Raw genomic sequence first — 15,250 nt, 5'->3', positions numbered from 1 at the left:
ATAATATCAAGTGTTATCATGTAGTTATTATAAAACTATGGTTGTTGACTTTAAAAGTCAATATGATAAAATAAAAGAGATCTAACGGTATTTCTAATCTTTATTTATAAAAACAAAAGGGTTATGAAATATTTTCCCAAGTGGGGCTTAAATTGATTGGTTTAGAAATTAATAAAGAAACTATAGACGAATATCAGTTAGAAGGTGTTTGTAGAACTTCATGATGGTGATGCAGATCATCAATCTTGACGGCAGGCTTTCTCACAACTAGGCTTAGTCTAAGGGAGAGAGATTGCGGACTTATCCTGTATACAGGATAATGGAAGGAAGTCTGGTTCCGCCCGGATCTCTGGAACATTGCGGAGCGAACTATTGTTACCTTCTCCTGCGGAGCGAACTATTGTTACCTTCTCCTGCGGAGCGAACTATTGTTACCTTCTCCTGTGGGAGGGAGAGATTGCGGACTTATCCTGTATACAGGATAATGGAAGGAAGTCTGGTTCCGCCCGGATCTCTGGAACTTTGTGGAGCGCGGAGCTAGGTGTAAGCAGTGTCTTCTGTTGTTGGTTCCGTATCTGAATCATCATCACAAAGGAGCCAGGGTTGAGACGGAGTTGTGAATCTCGTGAGTGTTTTCCGCTGACTGACTGGTGAAGCGGGAGCTAGGTTGAGCGGAGATTTGACATGTGGGGTGTGTTGTATGGCGGAAAAGGATTCTGTGTATTCAGTGTACACACACATCCAGGGAATTAACATCGGCATTTGAGTCGGAACAATCGTCTTCCTTATATTTCGAATTTGTTTTAACAATGGTGTTTTTTTTAATATTATATCTGAAGAACAAAAAAAGGGCACTGTGTTTCAGCTAAATATGTTGTATTTTTCTCTCTTTAGGAAGTTTTATATTTGTTCAAATAAATTGATCGACAAAATAAAAAATAATTGTATTTCAGCAATAACAAATTTTGAATTTATAAATCATTTTTTTCTGAAAATATTTAATTTTTCATAAAACGAAAGTTTTTTTCATGAGCTAACATTACAAAAACATTACATGAATTCATGAGCTAACATTACAAAAACATTACATGTTTTCATGAGCTAACATTACAAAAACATTACATGTTTTCATGAGCTAACATTACAAAAACATTACATGAATTCATGAGCTAACATTACAAAAACATTACATGAATTCATGAGCTAACATTACAAAAAACTTTATAAAAAGTTAAAAGTTTTAAGACAGAAAGTAAAACAAAACAACATTAAAGTAATGAATATGTAAGTTTTTTGTCAGGTGCCCACATAATAGAAATGAAAATACTGCTTAAAAAAATTAAAGATAAAAATCCATATTATTTAACAGAAAAACGCAAATATTTTCTAATCAATTAATATCTTTAGAAGACAACTCTAAATTTTGTTAATTTTTTTAAATTCAAGTAAAAAACATTATTTTGATAAAAGTTTACTGTTGAAAATTAAGTTCAAAAAGTTTAGTGACTGGTTATACTTTTGCTGAACATAACTGTTGGAATTATTGGCGTTGTTTTATATTCTAAATGAGATCAAGAATTTGTAATTTTAAGATTTTGTGTAATAACAGGTACAAATTAAAAAATCCTCTTTATATTTCTTTATTTAAAGAATACAGTACTTTCACTTTTTCCTTGTTATACAATTGTATTTTTCCAAAATATTAAATGTTTCTATTCAGTGTATTATAGTCTAGCTGTGGTCTCCAAAATTTAGTTGATATTTAGAATTCTGAACGTAGAAGAGCAGCACTTAAATCAGATTATTCACATTATTATTAAATTTACAATAAATGAAGTATTTCTATAATATATTTATAAAGATACAGTAAGAACCAGAAAACTCTGAATTAGGAAGACGACAATTATTAGTCTTATTTGATGATGTTACAACGCAAAAAGTTAAACTGCAGTGGTAGGCGAGTATATCAATACAATGAGAATTAATAATTAAACATAGGAGTCAAGACTCAAGAGGAGCTATCTATTAAAAATGCTTCTCTCTCATCACTTGTAAACGTGTAATTAAAAAAAAACTTGTTGACAATCAATACTTAATAAAAAAGTCGTCTTCATTGTATTGATATAATCGTTTACCACTGTAGTAACATTATAAATCACTTATTAAGTTGACTGGATCTGTTTACACTGCACAATCTGTGTCTCATGTAAATGGGATTATTTAAAGTCATACTTCGAGTTTAAATGTCGTCTTTCTATTTCAGAATTTTATGTTCTGCATTGTATAAATATATTATTAGGGCATGTTTAATATAGGTTTGAAATCGTATTATTTACCGGGGAAAAAAATTTCTTATCACACATCAAGGTTTAATTTAGACAAAGAAATTGAGTCTTTGTCACAAGCTCAAATATTTAATCCCTACCTCTTTATGATCCAATTTCAAACTTAGAATTCTGTAAGATCAAATCATTTAAGTTTGAAATATCAAAAGTTGACATAACCAAATTCCAAAGATATAGAAATTTGAAAATTGACTTTGTGGCAAAGATTTTAAATTGTTAATTTCATCGAAAAAGAAGAAAATTGAGTGCATGCTTATTTTGAGGAAAAACTATGCAATTTATCCAAAAGGTTTCGTAATCATTTGCTCGACGCTTAATGTTTTATTAAGTGGAGTAGGAGAAATTACATTTCATTTACAGTGATGCCCAGAAAACTCTGCAAATGGAAGCAATTTAAAAAGTCCAATGCACATGAGACGTGTAAACTAACTTATATGTCGTCTTTCTATCCCATTTTTCTCTCTATTACTGTATGTCTTTTGTTTAATGTGAATACATGCCTAGTACAGCTGTAGATATGAATAATAGACCTCCTGTGATCAACTTCTCAAGCCATCTAGGAAAACGATAAAAAAATTAGAATATTGGGTTGTATTCATTCATTCTTCATCAGAAACTTTTAGGACACCGTTGTGAGCATAGATTAATAACAGAGAGGACACTAGCTGTCTTCTTTTCAATATTTAGGGGGTTTTCGTTCACAATAAACCTGAGGCAGAAGCCCAAAGGAGCTACGCGTATGTGGCGTAGAACCGGCTCTCTCTATGTCTTGTATTTCTACGCAGCATGCGCGTAACTCCTCCTCAGGTTTATTGTGAACGAAGAACCCCTAAATCTTGAAAAGATGACATCAAGTGTTCTTTCTGTTATTGTTAATTAATCTATGGTTGTGAGTATGCCACTATAAATCGACGTTCACTTGAAATTTTAGTCACTTATTATTGATTATTGAAAAAATCCCTTTTTCCATAAAAAAACTTATTTTCCATCTTTATTGAAGTTTTAGATTGAAAGCAAACCTTGTTATGTAAACTAAACGTTTTCAAATTTTGTAAATTTGTAACATTTTAAATTGCTATTATTTGCAGTTTGGTAAAACTGATTTTTCAAACTTTAAAACTTAAATACACAAAAATAAAATTGACAAAGCAACCCTTGTCGAGGAAGTACTAAAGCTATAGCAGACTCAGCTGGGGCACGTGGATTTAAATGTTCTGTGAATATTTGCGAAAAATATGACTTTGATCACATTTTGACCCCTTGAACAAGATATTTTAGCCTTTTTTCTGAAATATTTTTTTCTGTAATACTTTTTTCTGAAATACTTTTTTTCTCAAATACTTTTTTTTTTAAATACTTTTTCTGAAATACTTTTTTTCTAAAATAGTTTTTTTCTGAAATACTTTTGTTGTCGGCATATACAGGGTGTCCCACGAAACATGACAGTTAATGAATAGTTTTGAATGTCTTCTTCCATAAACTGTATTAGATATTAAAGATTTTTTCCATTAATTTTGGTTTAAAAATCTTTTACTCAAATACATTTTATTTTGAAATGAAGTTTACTATAATACGATTGCCAAATAATGATTATCTTTGGTTTCAATCAAGGGTGTAATGCAAGGAAAGTTAATTACGGTCGTGTACACTCTGCGTACTTATTGAAACCAGTTCTCATTGGGCGGAATTTGTAAACAAGAATAGATGCATCAGTGTTCGTTTAGTATCCGAGGAGGTTAAAAGCATTTAATTTGCTAATTTTGAAAATTCACAAAAAATTTACCTATGACCAGAATATTTCATAGATTTTTTATGTGAAAGATGGATCCCATGTCAGGCTGTAACATCCGTCTTGTGTTTACATTACCGCCCAGAGACAGTACACTGCAGTACAAAATATTGTCAACCATTAACATTATAAATAAAGAGTTTTCTGCATTATCGATTTTGATTTGTGGGTTATACCTTGTCTAGCTGTTCATCGTCAGAATCTTGTTTCTTAGCGACAACAAATATGTGTACACTTCTGAAATAACTTTCCTTGCATTACATCCTTGGTTTCAATCAACTCAACAAACTTTTCACCAACTGTTGTGTTTCGTGGGACACCCTGTACGTTTTGAATGAAAAAAGAATTTTAAGAACAAATCCGTAAGTTTAAAGATTGTTGAATTTTAGACGAAAACACTTTTGATTGTAAATAAAAGAAACCGAATGCTTCTCATTCTGGTTGTTCAGGGGTGAGGGGCATATACAGTATTAAATATAGGTGGTAATGGGGGGTGGTAGGGTGGGGTATTAGGGGGGAGGGGTTCAGCAATATTGAGTTTTCACCATAAACCTCTTATTCAAGTCAAATAATTGGCTCGGTCGCTAAACATATTTTTTTGAGGGATAATTGTCATTGGTTATTGTAATTGGTCATTTCCGTGAAAACTCTTAAATTTTAGGTATTTTATAATTTTATACACGAAATAGAGACAAAACAAATCTTGTTCATAATAATGAACATTATTATTTATTTCTGAGAAACATTTTTACACTTCAAACATCATTGCCAGAAACAAATTGGGCCTGATTTGGTTCAGCCGTTTTTATGTTTCTTGGCTACAAAGAGAAAAGCAAATTTTGAAAATAGATTATTTTACTTTTTCCTAACTGTTGTGGGAACGCCCCTGTCTTTATCAATAAGGTGGGTGTGGTAGCTCGTCCAGCTAGACTGCCTCTCAAACTGGGAATACTAGACAAATAAAATACATAGAGAGATAGATATATGGATAGAAAGATATGAATATAGATAGATAGATAGATACACGGATAGATAGATAGATATATGGATAGATAGTTAGATACGTCCAAAAAAACGAGCCCGTTAATAGTCTAATATGATAGGGGACACCCTGTATATGAATAGATAAAGGGTGTCCCAAAAAACATGGGAATTCAGTGACGAATTCGATATCGTCTTTTCAAATAATTCTTTCATTTAGTATGGTGATACCTACTGAGAAAGCTGTAATCTGTAAGAGTTTCGTCTGCTATGTTTACATTTTGTTTGTTTATGTTTTGACTGCAACCGGTTGTACTTAGTAAAACAAGAAAATTACAGTATACAAACAGAGTAAACTTGTCCATATTCACTGTTCATCTTGCGGAGACATTATAGACACATCTTTGCAGTCTTTTACCGTTTTCTTTAAATAAACTCTAGCAGACATAATAATATTATGGCTTTTGAAATTAGGTATTACAATGCTAATTCAGAACAAAGACGATATCGAATTCGTCACTGAATTCCCATGTTTTTGGGACACCCTGTAGATAGATGAATAGATACTATATAGATACTTAGATATGATAGAAAGACAGATAGTTAGATAGTCAGACACATTGAAAACCGAGATCATGGATTCACGATTATCAATATTCCACTAAAGTTCCGACATATTCTAGGAAAAAAAGATTTCATTATAATAAGATGCTAAAAGGGTTTTTAGAGTTTTTATACAAATTCTCTTTAAATCCTTTAATTCTGAAAGGGGATTATCGGTGATTTCAATTCGTTTTCAAGGAGATTCATTCAAACATTTTCATCCTTATTCATCCTTAATTATTTTTCATTAATCTAATTCATAGAGACATTTTTATCCTTATTAATCCTTATTTTTTCTTGTTCAATTTAATTCATAGAGACATTGTCATCCTTATTTATCCTTATTTTTTCTTGTTCAATTTAATTCATAGAGACATTTTTATCCTTATTCATCCTTATTTATTCTCATTTATTTTATTCATTGAGAAATTTTCATTTATTCTTTCAGACATTTTCATCCTTCTTTATTCTTGTTAGTTTTTATTTATTGCGACGTTTTCATATTTATTAATTTTCATTAATTTTCATTAATTTTCATTAGAAAACTGATGGTAAAATATGTTTGTACTTGTTTTTGTTAGGTTTGAAAATCGAGAGCAGTCCTCTTAATCCAAACTAATCCGGCAAAGTTTCAGAAAAGTTTGATTACAAAAATAAAGAAAAAATGAATGAAATGAATGAAATGAATGAAATGAATGAAATGAATGAAATGAATGAAATGAATAAATGAATGAAATGAATGAAATGAATGAAATGAATGAAATGAATGAAATGAATGAAATGAATGTACCAGATTATCGTCCCAGCAGAGACAACTGTCTGTAGAGTGCTGAGCTTGCAGCTTCTTCATCTTCAAGGAAACATTGCCTAGAATTCAAATAAAAAGTAATATACAGGGTGTCCCACGAAACATTACAGTTTTGAATGTCTTCTTCCATAGACTATATAAGATATTATAGACGTTTTGCAGTTTATTTTGTTTTAAATATTTTAGTCAAATATATTTAACTTTGAAATCAATGATTACTATAATTTAACGGCCATACAATCTTTGTTATTATTCTTTTTGGTCTGAAACCACTTAACAACTTAACAAGGTATTAAAAGAAGCCATTTTAAACTATTTCCCAACCAGAAAGAACAAGAAAATAGAAAGACAACTTTTAGACTCGAAATATGACTTTAAATAGTCCAATGAACACGAGACAGAGACTCGTTTCCCCATAGATTAATTAAAATAACAGAAAGGACAATAGATGTTGTCTTTCAAGATTTGGATGAAACTCGTTCACAATAACCCTGAGGCAGAAGCCCAGAGGAGTTTATCGCAGTCGGCGTAGAATTGCAAGACAGAGAGAGTCTGTTCTACGCCGTTTGCACGAAACTCCTCTTGGTTATTGTGAACGAGTTTCGTCCAAATCTTTAAAAGACGACATCTAGTGTCCTATCTGTAATTTTAATTAATCTATGTGTTTTACTTTATAATTGATAAAATTATTTTTATTACTATTTGCAGTGTAACTTAACATCAAATACACTTTAGTATTTATTTACTGTCGTCTTCCTATTCCTTACAGTTTCCTGGTTCTCACGTTGCAAAACTGCATTTAGAGATGAGAATTTCTGGTCAGAAACAGACAAGTGGTAAAATTAAACGATTTTGTCTTTTAAAGTTTAAAGTCAATTTTAAGAGTTAATTTTTTAACATTTTTTAGCCTGCATTGCGCCCTGTTTATAAACTGTGTACCTTGAATGTAAACAAAATCATCTAAATCCTCAATTTCTTCTTGATCTTCTTCCTCTTTAGTCTTTTCTGCTTCAGTCTTTTCCACTTTCCCGTCATTCCCGCCATTTTCAGTTTTTGTTTTCCCGTCATTTTGTTCACCTTGAATTTCTATACTTATCTTCTCATCTTCCTCAGCTTTATTTATATCTTCTAAGCCTTAAAATATAGAAATATATTAATTCAAAATGCTAAAAAATATGTACGGACGTTTTTAAAGCATTTTTAATCGCAACGAATTGCATATTTGTTATCTTTAAAAACATTTTAAAAATTCCTTCTCAAATCTAACATTTCTACGTGGACATCGGAAAACTCCACAAAAAGATCAATTAACCAGAAGAATTATTAGGGTCGATAAGTCTAAACGAACCAGGATGACGTGAATTTTGGCAATTACTCCGTATTTTGAACTAAACATTATAAAAAAAACATTTAACACTTTTTCTTCTGGCCAAACTTCTAAAAGTACGATGCGCCTTTAGTTTGTACAGCGGTAACCAGACTAGCAATGGAGTGAAGGTTGTCTGCCTTTTTCTTTTAAAATTTCCTCTGCACCTAATTAGTAGAAGTACACATTTCCATTTACTGAATTAGCAAAGGTTTCATTGAATGAGGAAATAGATAGAAAGATAAGTGTTACCGCCGTCACAATTTCTATTGGTTCAGAATCTTCACCAGTCACGTGACCCTGATTTGATAAGACGCTACTTGGAAAATTTAACAACAGTGTCTGAACATTTTTAGGTTTAAATCAGTTGAAACAATTAGAAATTTCTCAATGTAGAAGAAGCACGAAGACGACAATCTTTCCACAGTTTCCCGGTTACCACTGCACTGTACCTGGAAGAACAGCTCTATGAAGGTTCGTAATATCGTCTTCCTTTGCCATGAGAGACTCCTACACTCGAAAAAAATCTTTTTTAGTCTTTATTTCTTTCTAAAATTTATTGCAGAATTTAGAATTTTATGTTTAACTTTTTATATAAAAACTGAAATTCTTCACATTGCATCCCCCCCCCTTGTCGGTCATGTTGAAAAATTTGTTACATTATAGTCAAATTCCTTGAACTACCCGGTATAAATTCCTTTATTGTATAATATCCTATAAATGATTTTCTTAAAGAAATTCAAAACCAAGTGAGTTTAAATATTATTCAGTTTGCAATATATGTAAATAATATGCAAATATAAAATTGATTCATTTGATCTTTCTCTTTAATCGGTTCATTCCTCTACTCCTTCCTTTTTTCCTACATGATCTCTTTCATCATCCACTTAATTCTGGGATATATTTTGAATAATATTGTTTACATTTATTAGATTGTAAAATATAAACAATTAATAAATTTAAAACTTCCAAAATCAATCAATTTTTCTATTTTAAACTTTAAATAAAGATGCTTCCTCAAAGCAAAAATTAATGTTTTTATTTTAATATTTCTGTTGAAACTTTAGGGGACATTAGTTAGAAAACGAAGTTATGGCTCATTTCTAATCCTGCATTTGAAGTGCAAGTAGGAATATGGTTAATTCAAGATATTACTTCAAATCATTTTTAAAATTTCATATATACCTTTTCACTGGATATGAAAACATGATGTGAGTTCTCCTCGTCAAGATCCATTTTCAGATTGATTTCAGGCTTGATTATAGAATTGATCTCTAAATAGATCTCTGGAATGATTTCGTCCGTTTGACCGGCATGATCTCTGGTAGATATCTCTCTGCTGGAGGAATGTAGGAAGAGTTCATCATGGTGTAAATGTCTAGATAAATGTTTTGAATTTTTCATCAGTTTTTTAGTTGAGGAAGATTGTTCGACATGAGATAGGGTAGGGGAGTGGTTTAGCTCGATATAGAGAGAGGATTGATCACTAGTTATACAATGATCATTAGTTTCATGAGTACGCAGATCACCAGGTTCAACAATTTTTAGATCACTTTTGCCATCACTTATTATATCACTCATTGCATTCCTGTATACAGTCTTAATTTATTTTCTTATTCATATTTATTTTAAAAATCTAGCGGTCCTAGATCAAAAGAGAAAATGTCCTCAACGGTATAGAACCTTAATGAAAAATTTTCTATCTAAAGAATTGAAAATGTCAGACACACTGAAAACTCCGGTTTATTTGAAGTATTGGATTGACTTATATAGGGTACTAGAGCAAGCATAGTATAGTACACAATACATAGAAAAGACATAGAAAAACGGGACGGTACGTTTATATAGGGTACTAGAGCAAGCATAGTATAGTACACAATACATAGAAAAGACATAGAAAAACGGGACAGTACGTTTATATAGGGTACTAGAGCAAGCATAGTATAGTACACAATACATAGAAAAGACATAGAAAAACGGGACAGTACGTTTATATAGGGTACTAGAGAAAGCATAGATTAGTACACAATACATAGAAAAGACATAGAAAAACGGGACAGTACGTTAATATAGGGTACTAGAGAAAGTACAGTATAGTACACAATACATAGAAAAGACATAGAAAAACGGGACAGTACGTTCATTGAATGATCCCATTTTTATGGGCAGTTTCTTGCTCATTTCCATCTCAAGTTCCCTTAAACAGAAATGCTGGATAGACGTGGTAAATTAAAAAAAAAATTAAATTTAAAGACTTTGATTGGAAGACTATCGATATATTAAACTCTTTATCTTTTACTTCTAATATCCCTGGAAACAGGAATAAATTAGAAAATTAAGACTCGCCTTAATCCACAAGTATCAGTAAACTCACAATCTGCAGACTCCTTCCAAGTTGAAGTCGATTTCTTGAAACACTGTGAAGAGTTTTGGTTTGGATGGTTTCTCCTCCCAAAGAGTTTTGTTGAACCGTCCTTGTAGAATTCAAGATTAGTTTTCTTCAAGTTTCACTCATTCAACTCAGAACCAAGGTTAATTTCACATCAGACTTTGTTCAAATGTGTTGTATCCTTGTATCATTGTATACATATTATCTTCTGTATCCCTGTATTCCTGTAGTACCTGTATCCCTGTATCCCTGTATCCATGTATCCCTGTATCCCTGAATCACTGTAGTCATGTATCCCTGTGTCCCTGTATGTCTGTATCCCTATATCACTGTATCCCTGTGTCCCTGTATCTCTGTATCCCTGGATCCCCTGTAGTACCTGCATCCCTGTATCCCTGTGTCCCCGTATCACTGTATCACTGTATTCCCTGTATCCCTTTATCCTTGTATCCCCTGTAGTACCTGTATCCCTGTATCTCCTGAAGTACCTGTATCTCCTGTAGTACTTGTATCACTGTATCCCCTGAAGTACCTGTATCTCCTGTATCTTGTGTTCTATTAGCGACATAGAACTAGAAGTAGAGAGAACTAGACTAGATGTATCCTCGGATTCTATGCTGTCACAAACATCAGGTTTTCTGAAACATTGATCTTTCATCTTTCATCTTGGACAAGATCGTTCAAACACAATAAGATAAAATGTGTTATCTTGGTTTTGTAAACTTTTTGTTGACCTAATACAGTTGCAAACTTGCAGTACTGTGAAAACCTTTGTAAACGAGATCAAACATTGTAATATTTTACAATCAGATAACTCAATGGTGAAAGTTTGCAGTATAAAAAGAATTTATTTCTAAAGGGTATACATTTCAAGAGTTTCACTTCTCTAAACCATCTATGGTTGTAAAACTATATAAAATTTATGTATTTAGTTTATATGGTTCCAACTTGTGGGATCTATTTGGAGAACTTAGAAAAATTATATAAATCTTGGAGTGTAACTTTTAGAATTCTTTTCGATTTACCCCGGGATACCTAATTTAACCTATATTTACCCCGGGATACCTAATTTAACCAATATTTACCCCGGGATACCTAATTTAACCTATATTTACCCAGGGATACCTAATTTAACCTATATTTACCCAGGGATACCTAATTTAACCTATATTTACCCAGGGATACCTAAATTAACCTATATTTACCCAGGGATACCTAATTTAACCTATATTTACCCCGGGATACCTAAATTAACCTATATTTACCCAGGGATACCTAATTTAACCTATATTAAACGTTAATCACATTACAACATTGTCATACACTTGATTTATTTAGTTCAGTTCAATTTATTTAGAAAATTTGAGCCAAAAAGTTCATAAAACACTTTTTGTAACAATTTAAATATCAGAATAAACTATTTTTATTTGTTTTAACAGAGGTAGGGATAATTAAAATAGCAGGAGGTAAAATTGGCATTGCTACTTCCTAGATTCAAGGTCGCAACTTTTAAATTGATAATCCACATCTATTGAGGTGGATCTAACAGATTGCGCTATTAGCTTCAAGACATAGATGTTTATAGCGTGAATATTGAGTAAGAGCCATTTCATACAAAAGTTCTGAATTCCGACTTTCTCAAAAATGTTTCAATAAAAACAAGAAATATCAAAACCATGTGCAGTATCCAAATATTACACCTCCAAACTGCAGAATACATTTTAAAAGGCAAAGTTTTCGTTTAGCTTTTATCATTTTTCGTATCTCATTCCTTAACCTCATTTTCGATGTGTCGCAAGAATTAAGGTTTTGATTAGTTTTAGCAACTATGTAGTTTGCAGGCAAAAGTTTATAATGCTAGGTTTTTAGGGGTATTTATTATTAAAATGTTTTTTTTAAAGTTCGCGGATTTTATAAAAAAAAATTCGTGGATTTAAACATTTTATAAAAATCGATTTTTTAGACAAATTTTGATCATTCATAAACCTTTCCTGGGGTCATGTGAGGTCCCACTCACAATTTGGGTCCGATCGGTTCAGGCATTTTGAAGTTTATTGGGTACAAAAATACAGACACCCTAACAGACAGACAAGCTTAGTATAAATATATAGATACAACTCACCCGATCCGGATTCCAGTATCAGCAGATTCCTTCCAAAAATTAAAAATTATTGTCACAGATCTTTTTTTTAAAATATGTAAATACTTTTTCCCTTTTAAAGTGACTTTAGGCGTGGTTCTTAATGACCCTCCATGGCAAAGATAGCTTTGCCCGAGGTACAGCGGTACACTTGAAACCTTTATCTGATGATCAAAAAGAAACTGAGTGAGAAACTCTGATTTTCTTACAATTATATCTTTAGATTCCGATATCGTAGACATTTGATGTTTCAAACCATGAGTTATGTTAGCTCACTAAGCCTAAGTTTGAAATAACAGAGGTTTTGAACATATGGGTTCCAAAGATATAGGGATTAGAAAATCTGAGTTTGTTGTGAAAACTCAGCTCCTTTGGAAAATTCGCAAGAAGTTCACAGTTTGCAGAAAACTACAAACGAAAATAAACAATTTAAATAATCAAGAGCATGGATTTATTGATCTTACTTGAGCAGAAAAAGCCTTAAAGGGTACCGTTGTAAATCGGCATTGCCATCTATGCAGTCAGGGTCATTTTGCATTACGCTTACAGTCCCTTTAAGAAATAACATTTTTTCATTTATTAGTTTAGTTTACCTTGTACAACGCGGCATCTAAATACATACTTGGTAAAGAACCAAGAATACCATTCTTGTACACTTGTTTACACACTGTACATGATTCTAGGGGACCAGTACATAAACATTTTTGTTCTGTACATGTAGAACTGGACTCTAAGCAATAAGAATCTTGACTCATCTCGTCATTTTATTTCTGAAACATGAATACTTTAGACCTGCATATGTACAGTGTACATTGTACACTGTACACTGTACAGAGTACTCTTTCGTTATCGATACCATGGAACAACTAGTTGATCCATGTATCGATACTAAATAACCTAGATTAATTAATTACTTGCCTAAAAGTCTAATTTCATACATTTATTTTGCAACCTGATGGTGTAAACCTTCTGTAATTTTGAACTTTGACTTCTTCATCTAAGAGAATTCATAGTTTGAAATATCAACGGTTTCTGCAAAGATTTAATAATGAATAATGATTTGAAAATAAATGAGCTAAGAATTAAACACAAATAAACATTTTCTTGCTCTTCTTTGGTGTATCACGTTTTAGAAGAGCCAAAAACTAAGTTATCTTAATCAGAAAAGGTTTAAAGGATACTGCTATTATATTCTACTAGCCTTGAAATTAAAAAAATTTAATTTAAATAATTAAAATCGGATTTTGGTAGAAAAACATTTTTTTTTTTTCTTAGCCTATGTTTCCATTTGCACCCATGGGTTCACTCAAATAAAATCAGTCAATTTGGTCCAGCCGTGTGGCCAGCTATAGCTAACATATATACAAATATAAATATAAATATATGAACGAAGAGCTTTATTATATAGATTAATGGAACCTTTTATTTGAAGGTTAATTCATTCTTCATGAATATCATATATATACATTACATTTCAGTTTTCCTTGTCTGTTGGTTCTTTTAACTCGAATTAACGTCAACAATATTGTTGAACAGAGTCAGCATGAACTAGTGTGGCACTGACATCATGCTTATGTTTAGACATAGTGAGAACAAAAATATTATTACTTTGAATACTTAATCAACAGAAAAAACTTGAAACTGTATAAGAGTTTTATAGAAAGCAAAATGCTGTCAGAATTCAGAAATTTTTGTTGGTAATCTCGGGATCTAGTTTTGATCTACATCGTATACGGATTAATTTAATTCATTTTCGATATCCCAGCATTTATCCTGAAATAAAAAGTACCCACATTGGATAACGAGATCAAGCATACAAGATTAACGATACTCCAAACATAACAGCGTACACGCTACGTTTTAAAATAACAATATAACATCAACATTGTTGATATAATACCTGAGTCGTAAATTTAACCTTATCATTGCTGGGGTAATTGAAAACCAGGATACGCTGGGGGGGGCAGTTTGACCCCCCCCCCCCACTTAAAATCCCATATTTGATGTCCAAATATGACAAATGATACATCATTTGAAAGCTCTTATGCTCTACTTTTAGAATCGGAAAAAAAATTGAAAATTTGCAGAAAGCTGTATTTTTTTTGCAAAATCCAGTTATAGAATAAAAATGTTTGCAAACAAAAAGTTGCCAAAAAATGATAAAATATACATTTTTGAAAATCCCCAAACCATGCTATTTCAAAAATGCAAAAAAAAATCTAAATTTTAAATAACCTTGTGTGTAAATAATAAAAGATAAAAATGTGAAAATTTCTTTTGCAAATAATTTGCGCAATCCGTTTCCTTATGCCATTGGCTTTCCAAAAAGCTAAAAATTATCAAAATCTGACAACTGAAAGTGGGTCAAACCAATGATTTAGTTTGTTACAGGAAAAAGTAGTCATTCAGGCAGTCTGCCAGAGAACTCGGACAGTTAGTATAAAAGCCCGGTATAGGGAGGGCTATGGGTATTTAGGAAAAGTCAGAAAATTTCAACAGCCTCAGACTAACCCGGCAGGAATAAGGTTAAGAGAGCATCGTTGAACGACACTCCTTCTGTTGGGGTCCATGTAGTAAATGCAAAACTCTTAAAACTTTGTCCGATATATTGTATTAGTCCAGGTGCAATCCGTCCACTATGATTATCATACAGGACATGATCCCATGAACTATCAACGCCACTACCACTGGGCGCGATTTCGTTATCCATCGGTGTCGGTACGGACTACGGACACTAGTAATCAATTAATCAATGTCTCAAACAGGACACGATTCACACGGCTACAATCCCACGAACTATCAACGCCACTACACAGGGTGCGATCTCAT

The 15,250-nt window shown here is 32.0% G+C and overlaps 1 protein-coding gene and 1 long non-coding RNA gene across 2 annotated transcripts; both read right to left on the bottom strand.

The window, feature by feature from the left end:
• Window positions 1-273: 273 nt before the first annotated feature.
• LOC111713393 (uncharacterized) lies at window positions 274-813 on the bottom strand. The gene is made up of 2 exons (XR_002767683.1): window positions 436-813; window positions 274-379 (listed from the first exon to the last, which is right to left on the bottom strand). It is a non-coding gene; the product is annotated as an uncharacterized LOC111713393 (long non-coding RNA).
• A 672-nt stretch (window positions 814-1,485) lies between these two features.
• Window positions 1,486-13,187, bottom strand: LOC111713390 (uncharacterized). The gene is made up of 11 exons (XM_023488240.1): window positions 13,015-13,187; window positions 12,404-12,432; window positions 10,814-10,919; window positions 10,239-10,366; window positions 9,078-9,480; window positions 8,345-8,402; window positions 7,466-7,660; window positions 6,509-6,585; window positions 4,994-5,085; window positions 2,846-2,901; window positions 1,486-1,790 (listed from the first exon to the last, which is right to left on the bottom strand). The coding sequence occupies exons 1-11, from the start codon at window positions 13,174-13,176 to the stop codon at window positions 1,732-1,734; spliced, it is 1,365 nt and encodes a 454-aa protein (XP_023344008.1). The 5' UTR covers window positions 13,177-13,187; the 3' UTR covers window positions 1,486-1,731.
• Window positions 13,188-15,250: the final 2,063 nt, after the last annotated feature.

This window comes from Eurytemora carolleeae, unplaced genomic scaffold (genome assembly GCF_000591075.1).
Source record: "Eurytemora carolleeae unplaced genomic scaffold, Eaff_2.0 scaffold1418, whole genome shotgun sequence".
Taxonomy (NCBI): Eukaryota; Metazoa; Arthropoda; class Copepoda; order Calanoida; family Temoridae; genus Eurytemora; species Eurytemora carolleeae.
This window is presented reverse-complemented; position numbering and strand designations above follow the sequence as displayed.

Excerpts from the sequence above, each read along its gene's own strand:
- LOC111713390 (XM_023488240.1), bottom strand. The coding sequence starts at position 13,176 with ATGAGTCAAGATTCTTATTGCTTAGAGTCCAGTTCTACATGTACAGAA. Across the intron at positions 6,586-7,465 it reads TGATTTTGTTTACATTCAAG|GCAATGTTTCCTTGAAGATG; the intron begins GTACACAGTTTA and ends TTTGAATTCTAG. Across the intron at positions 5,086-6,508 it reads TCTGCTGGGACGATAATCTG|TATTCCCAGTTTGAGAGGCA; the intron begins GTACATTCATTT and ends TTATTTGTCTAG.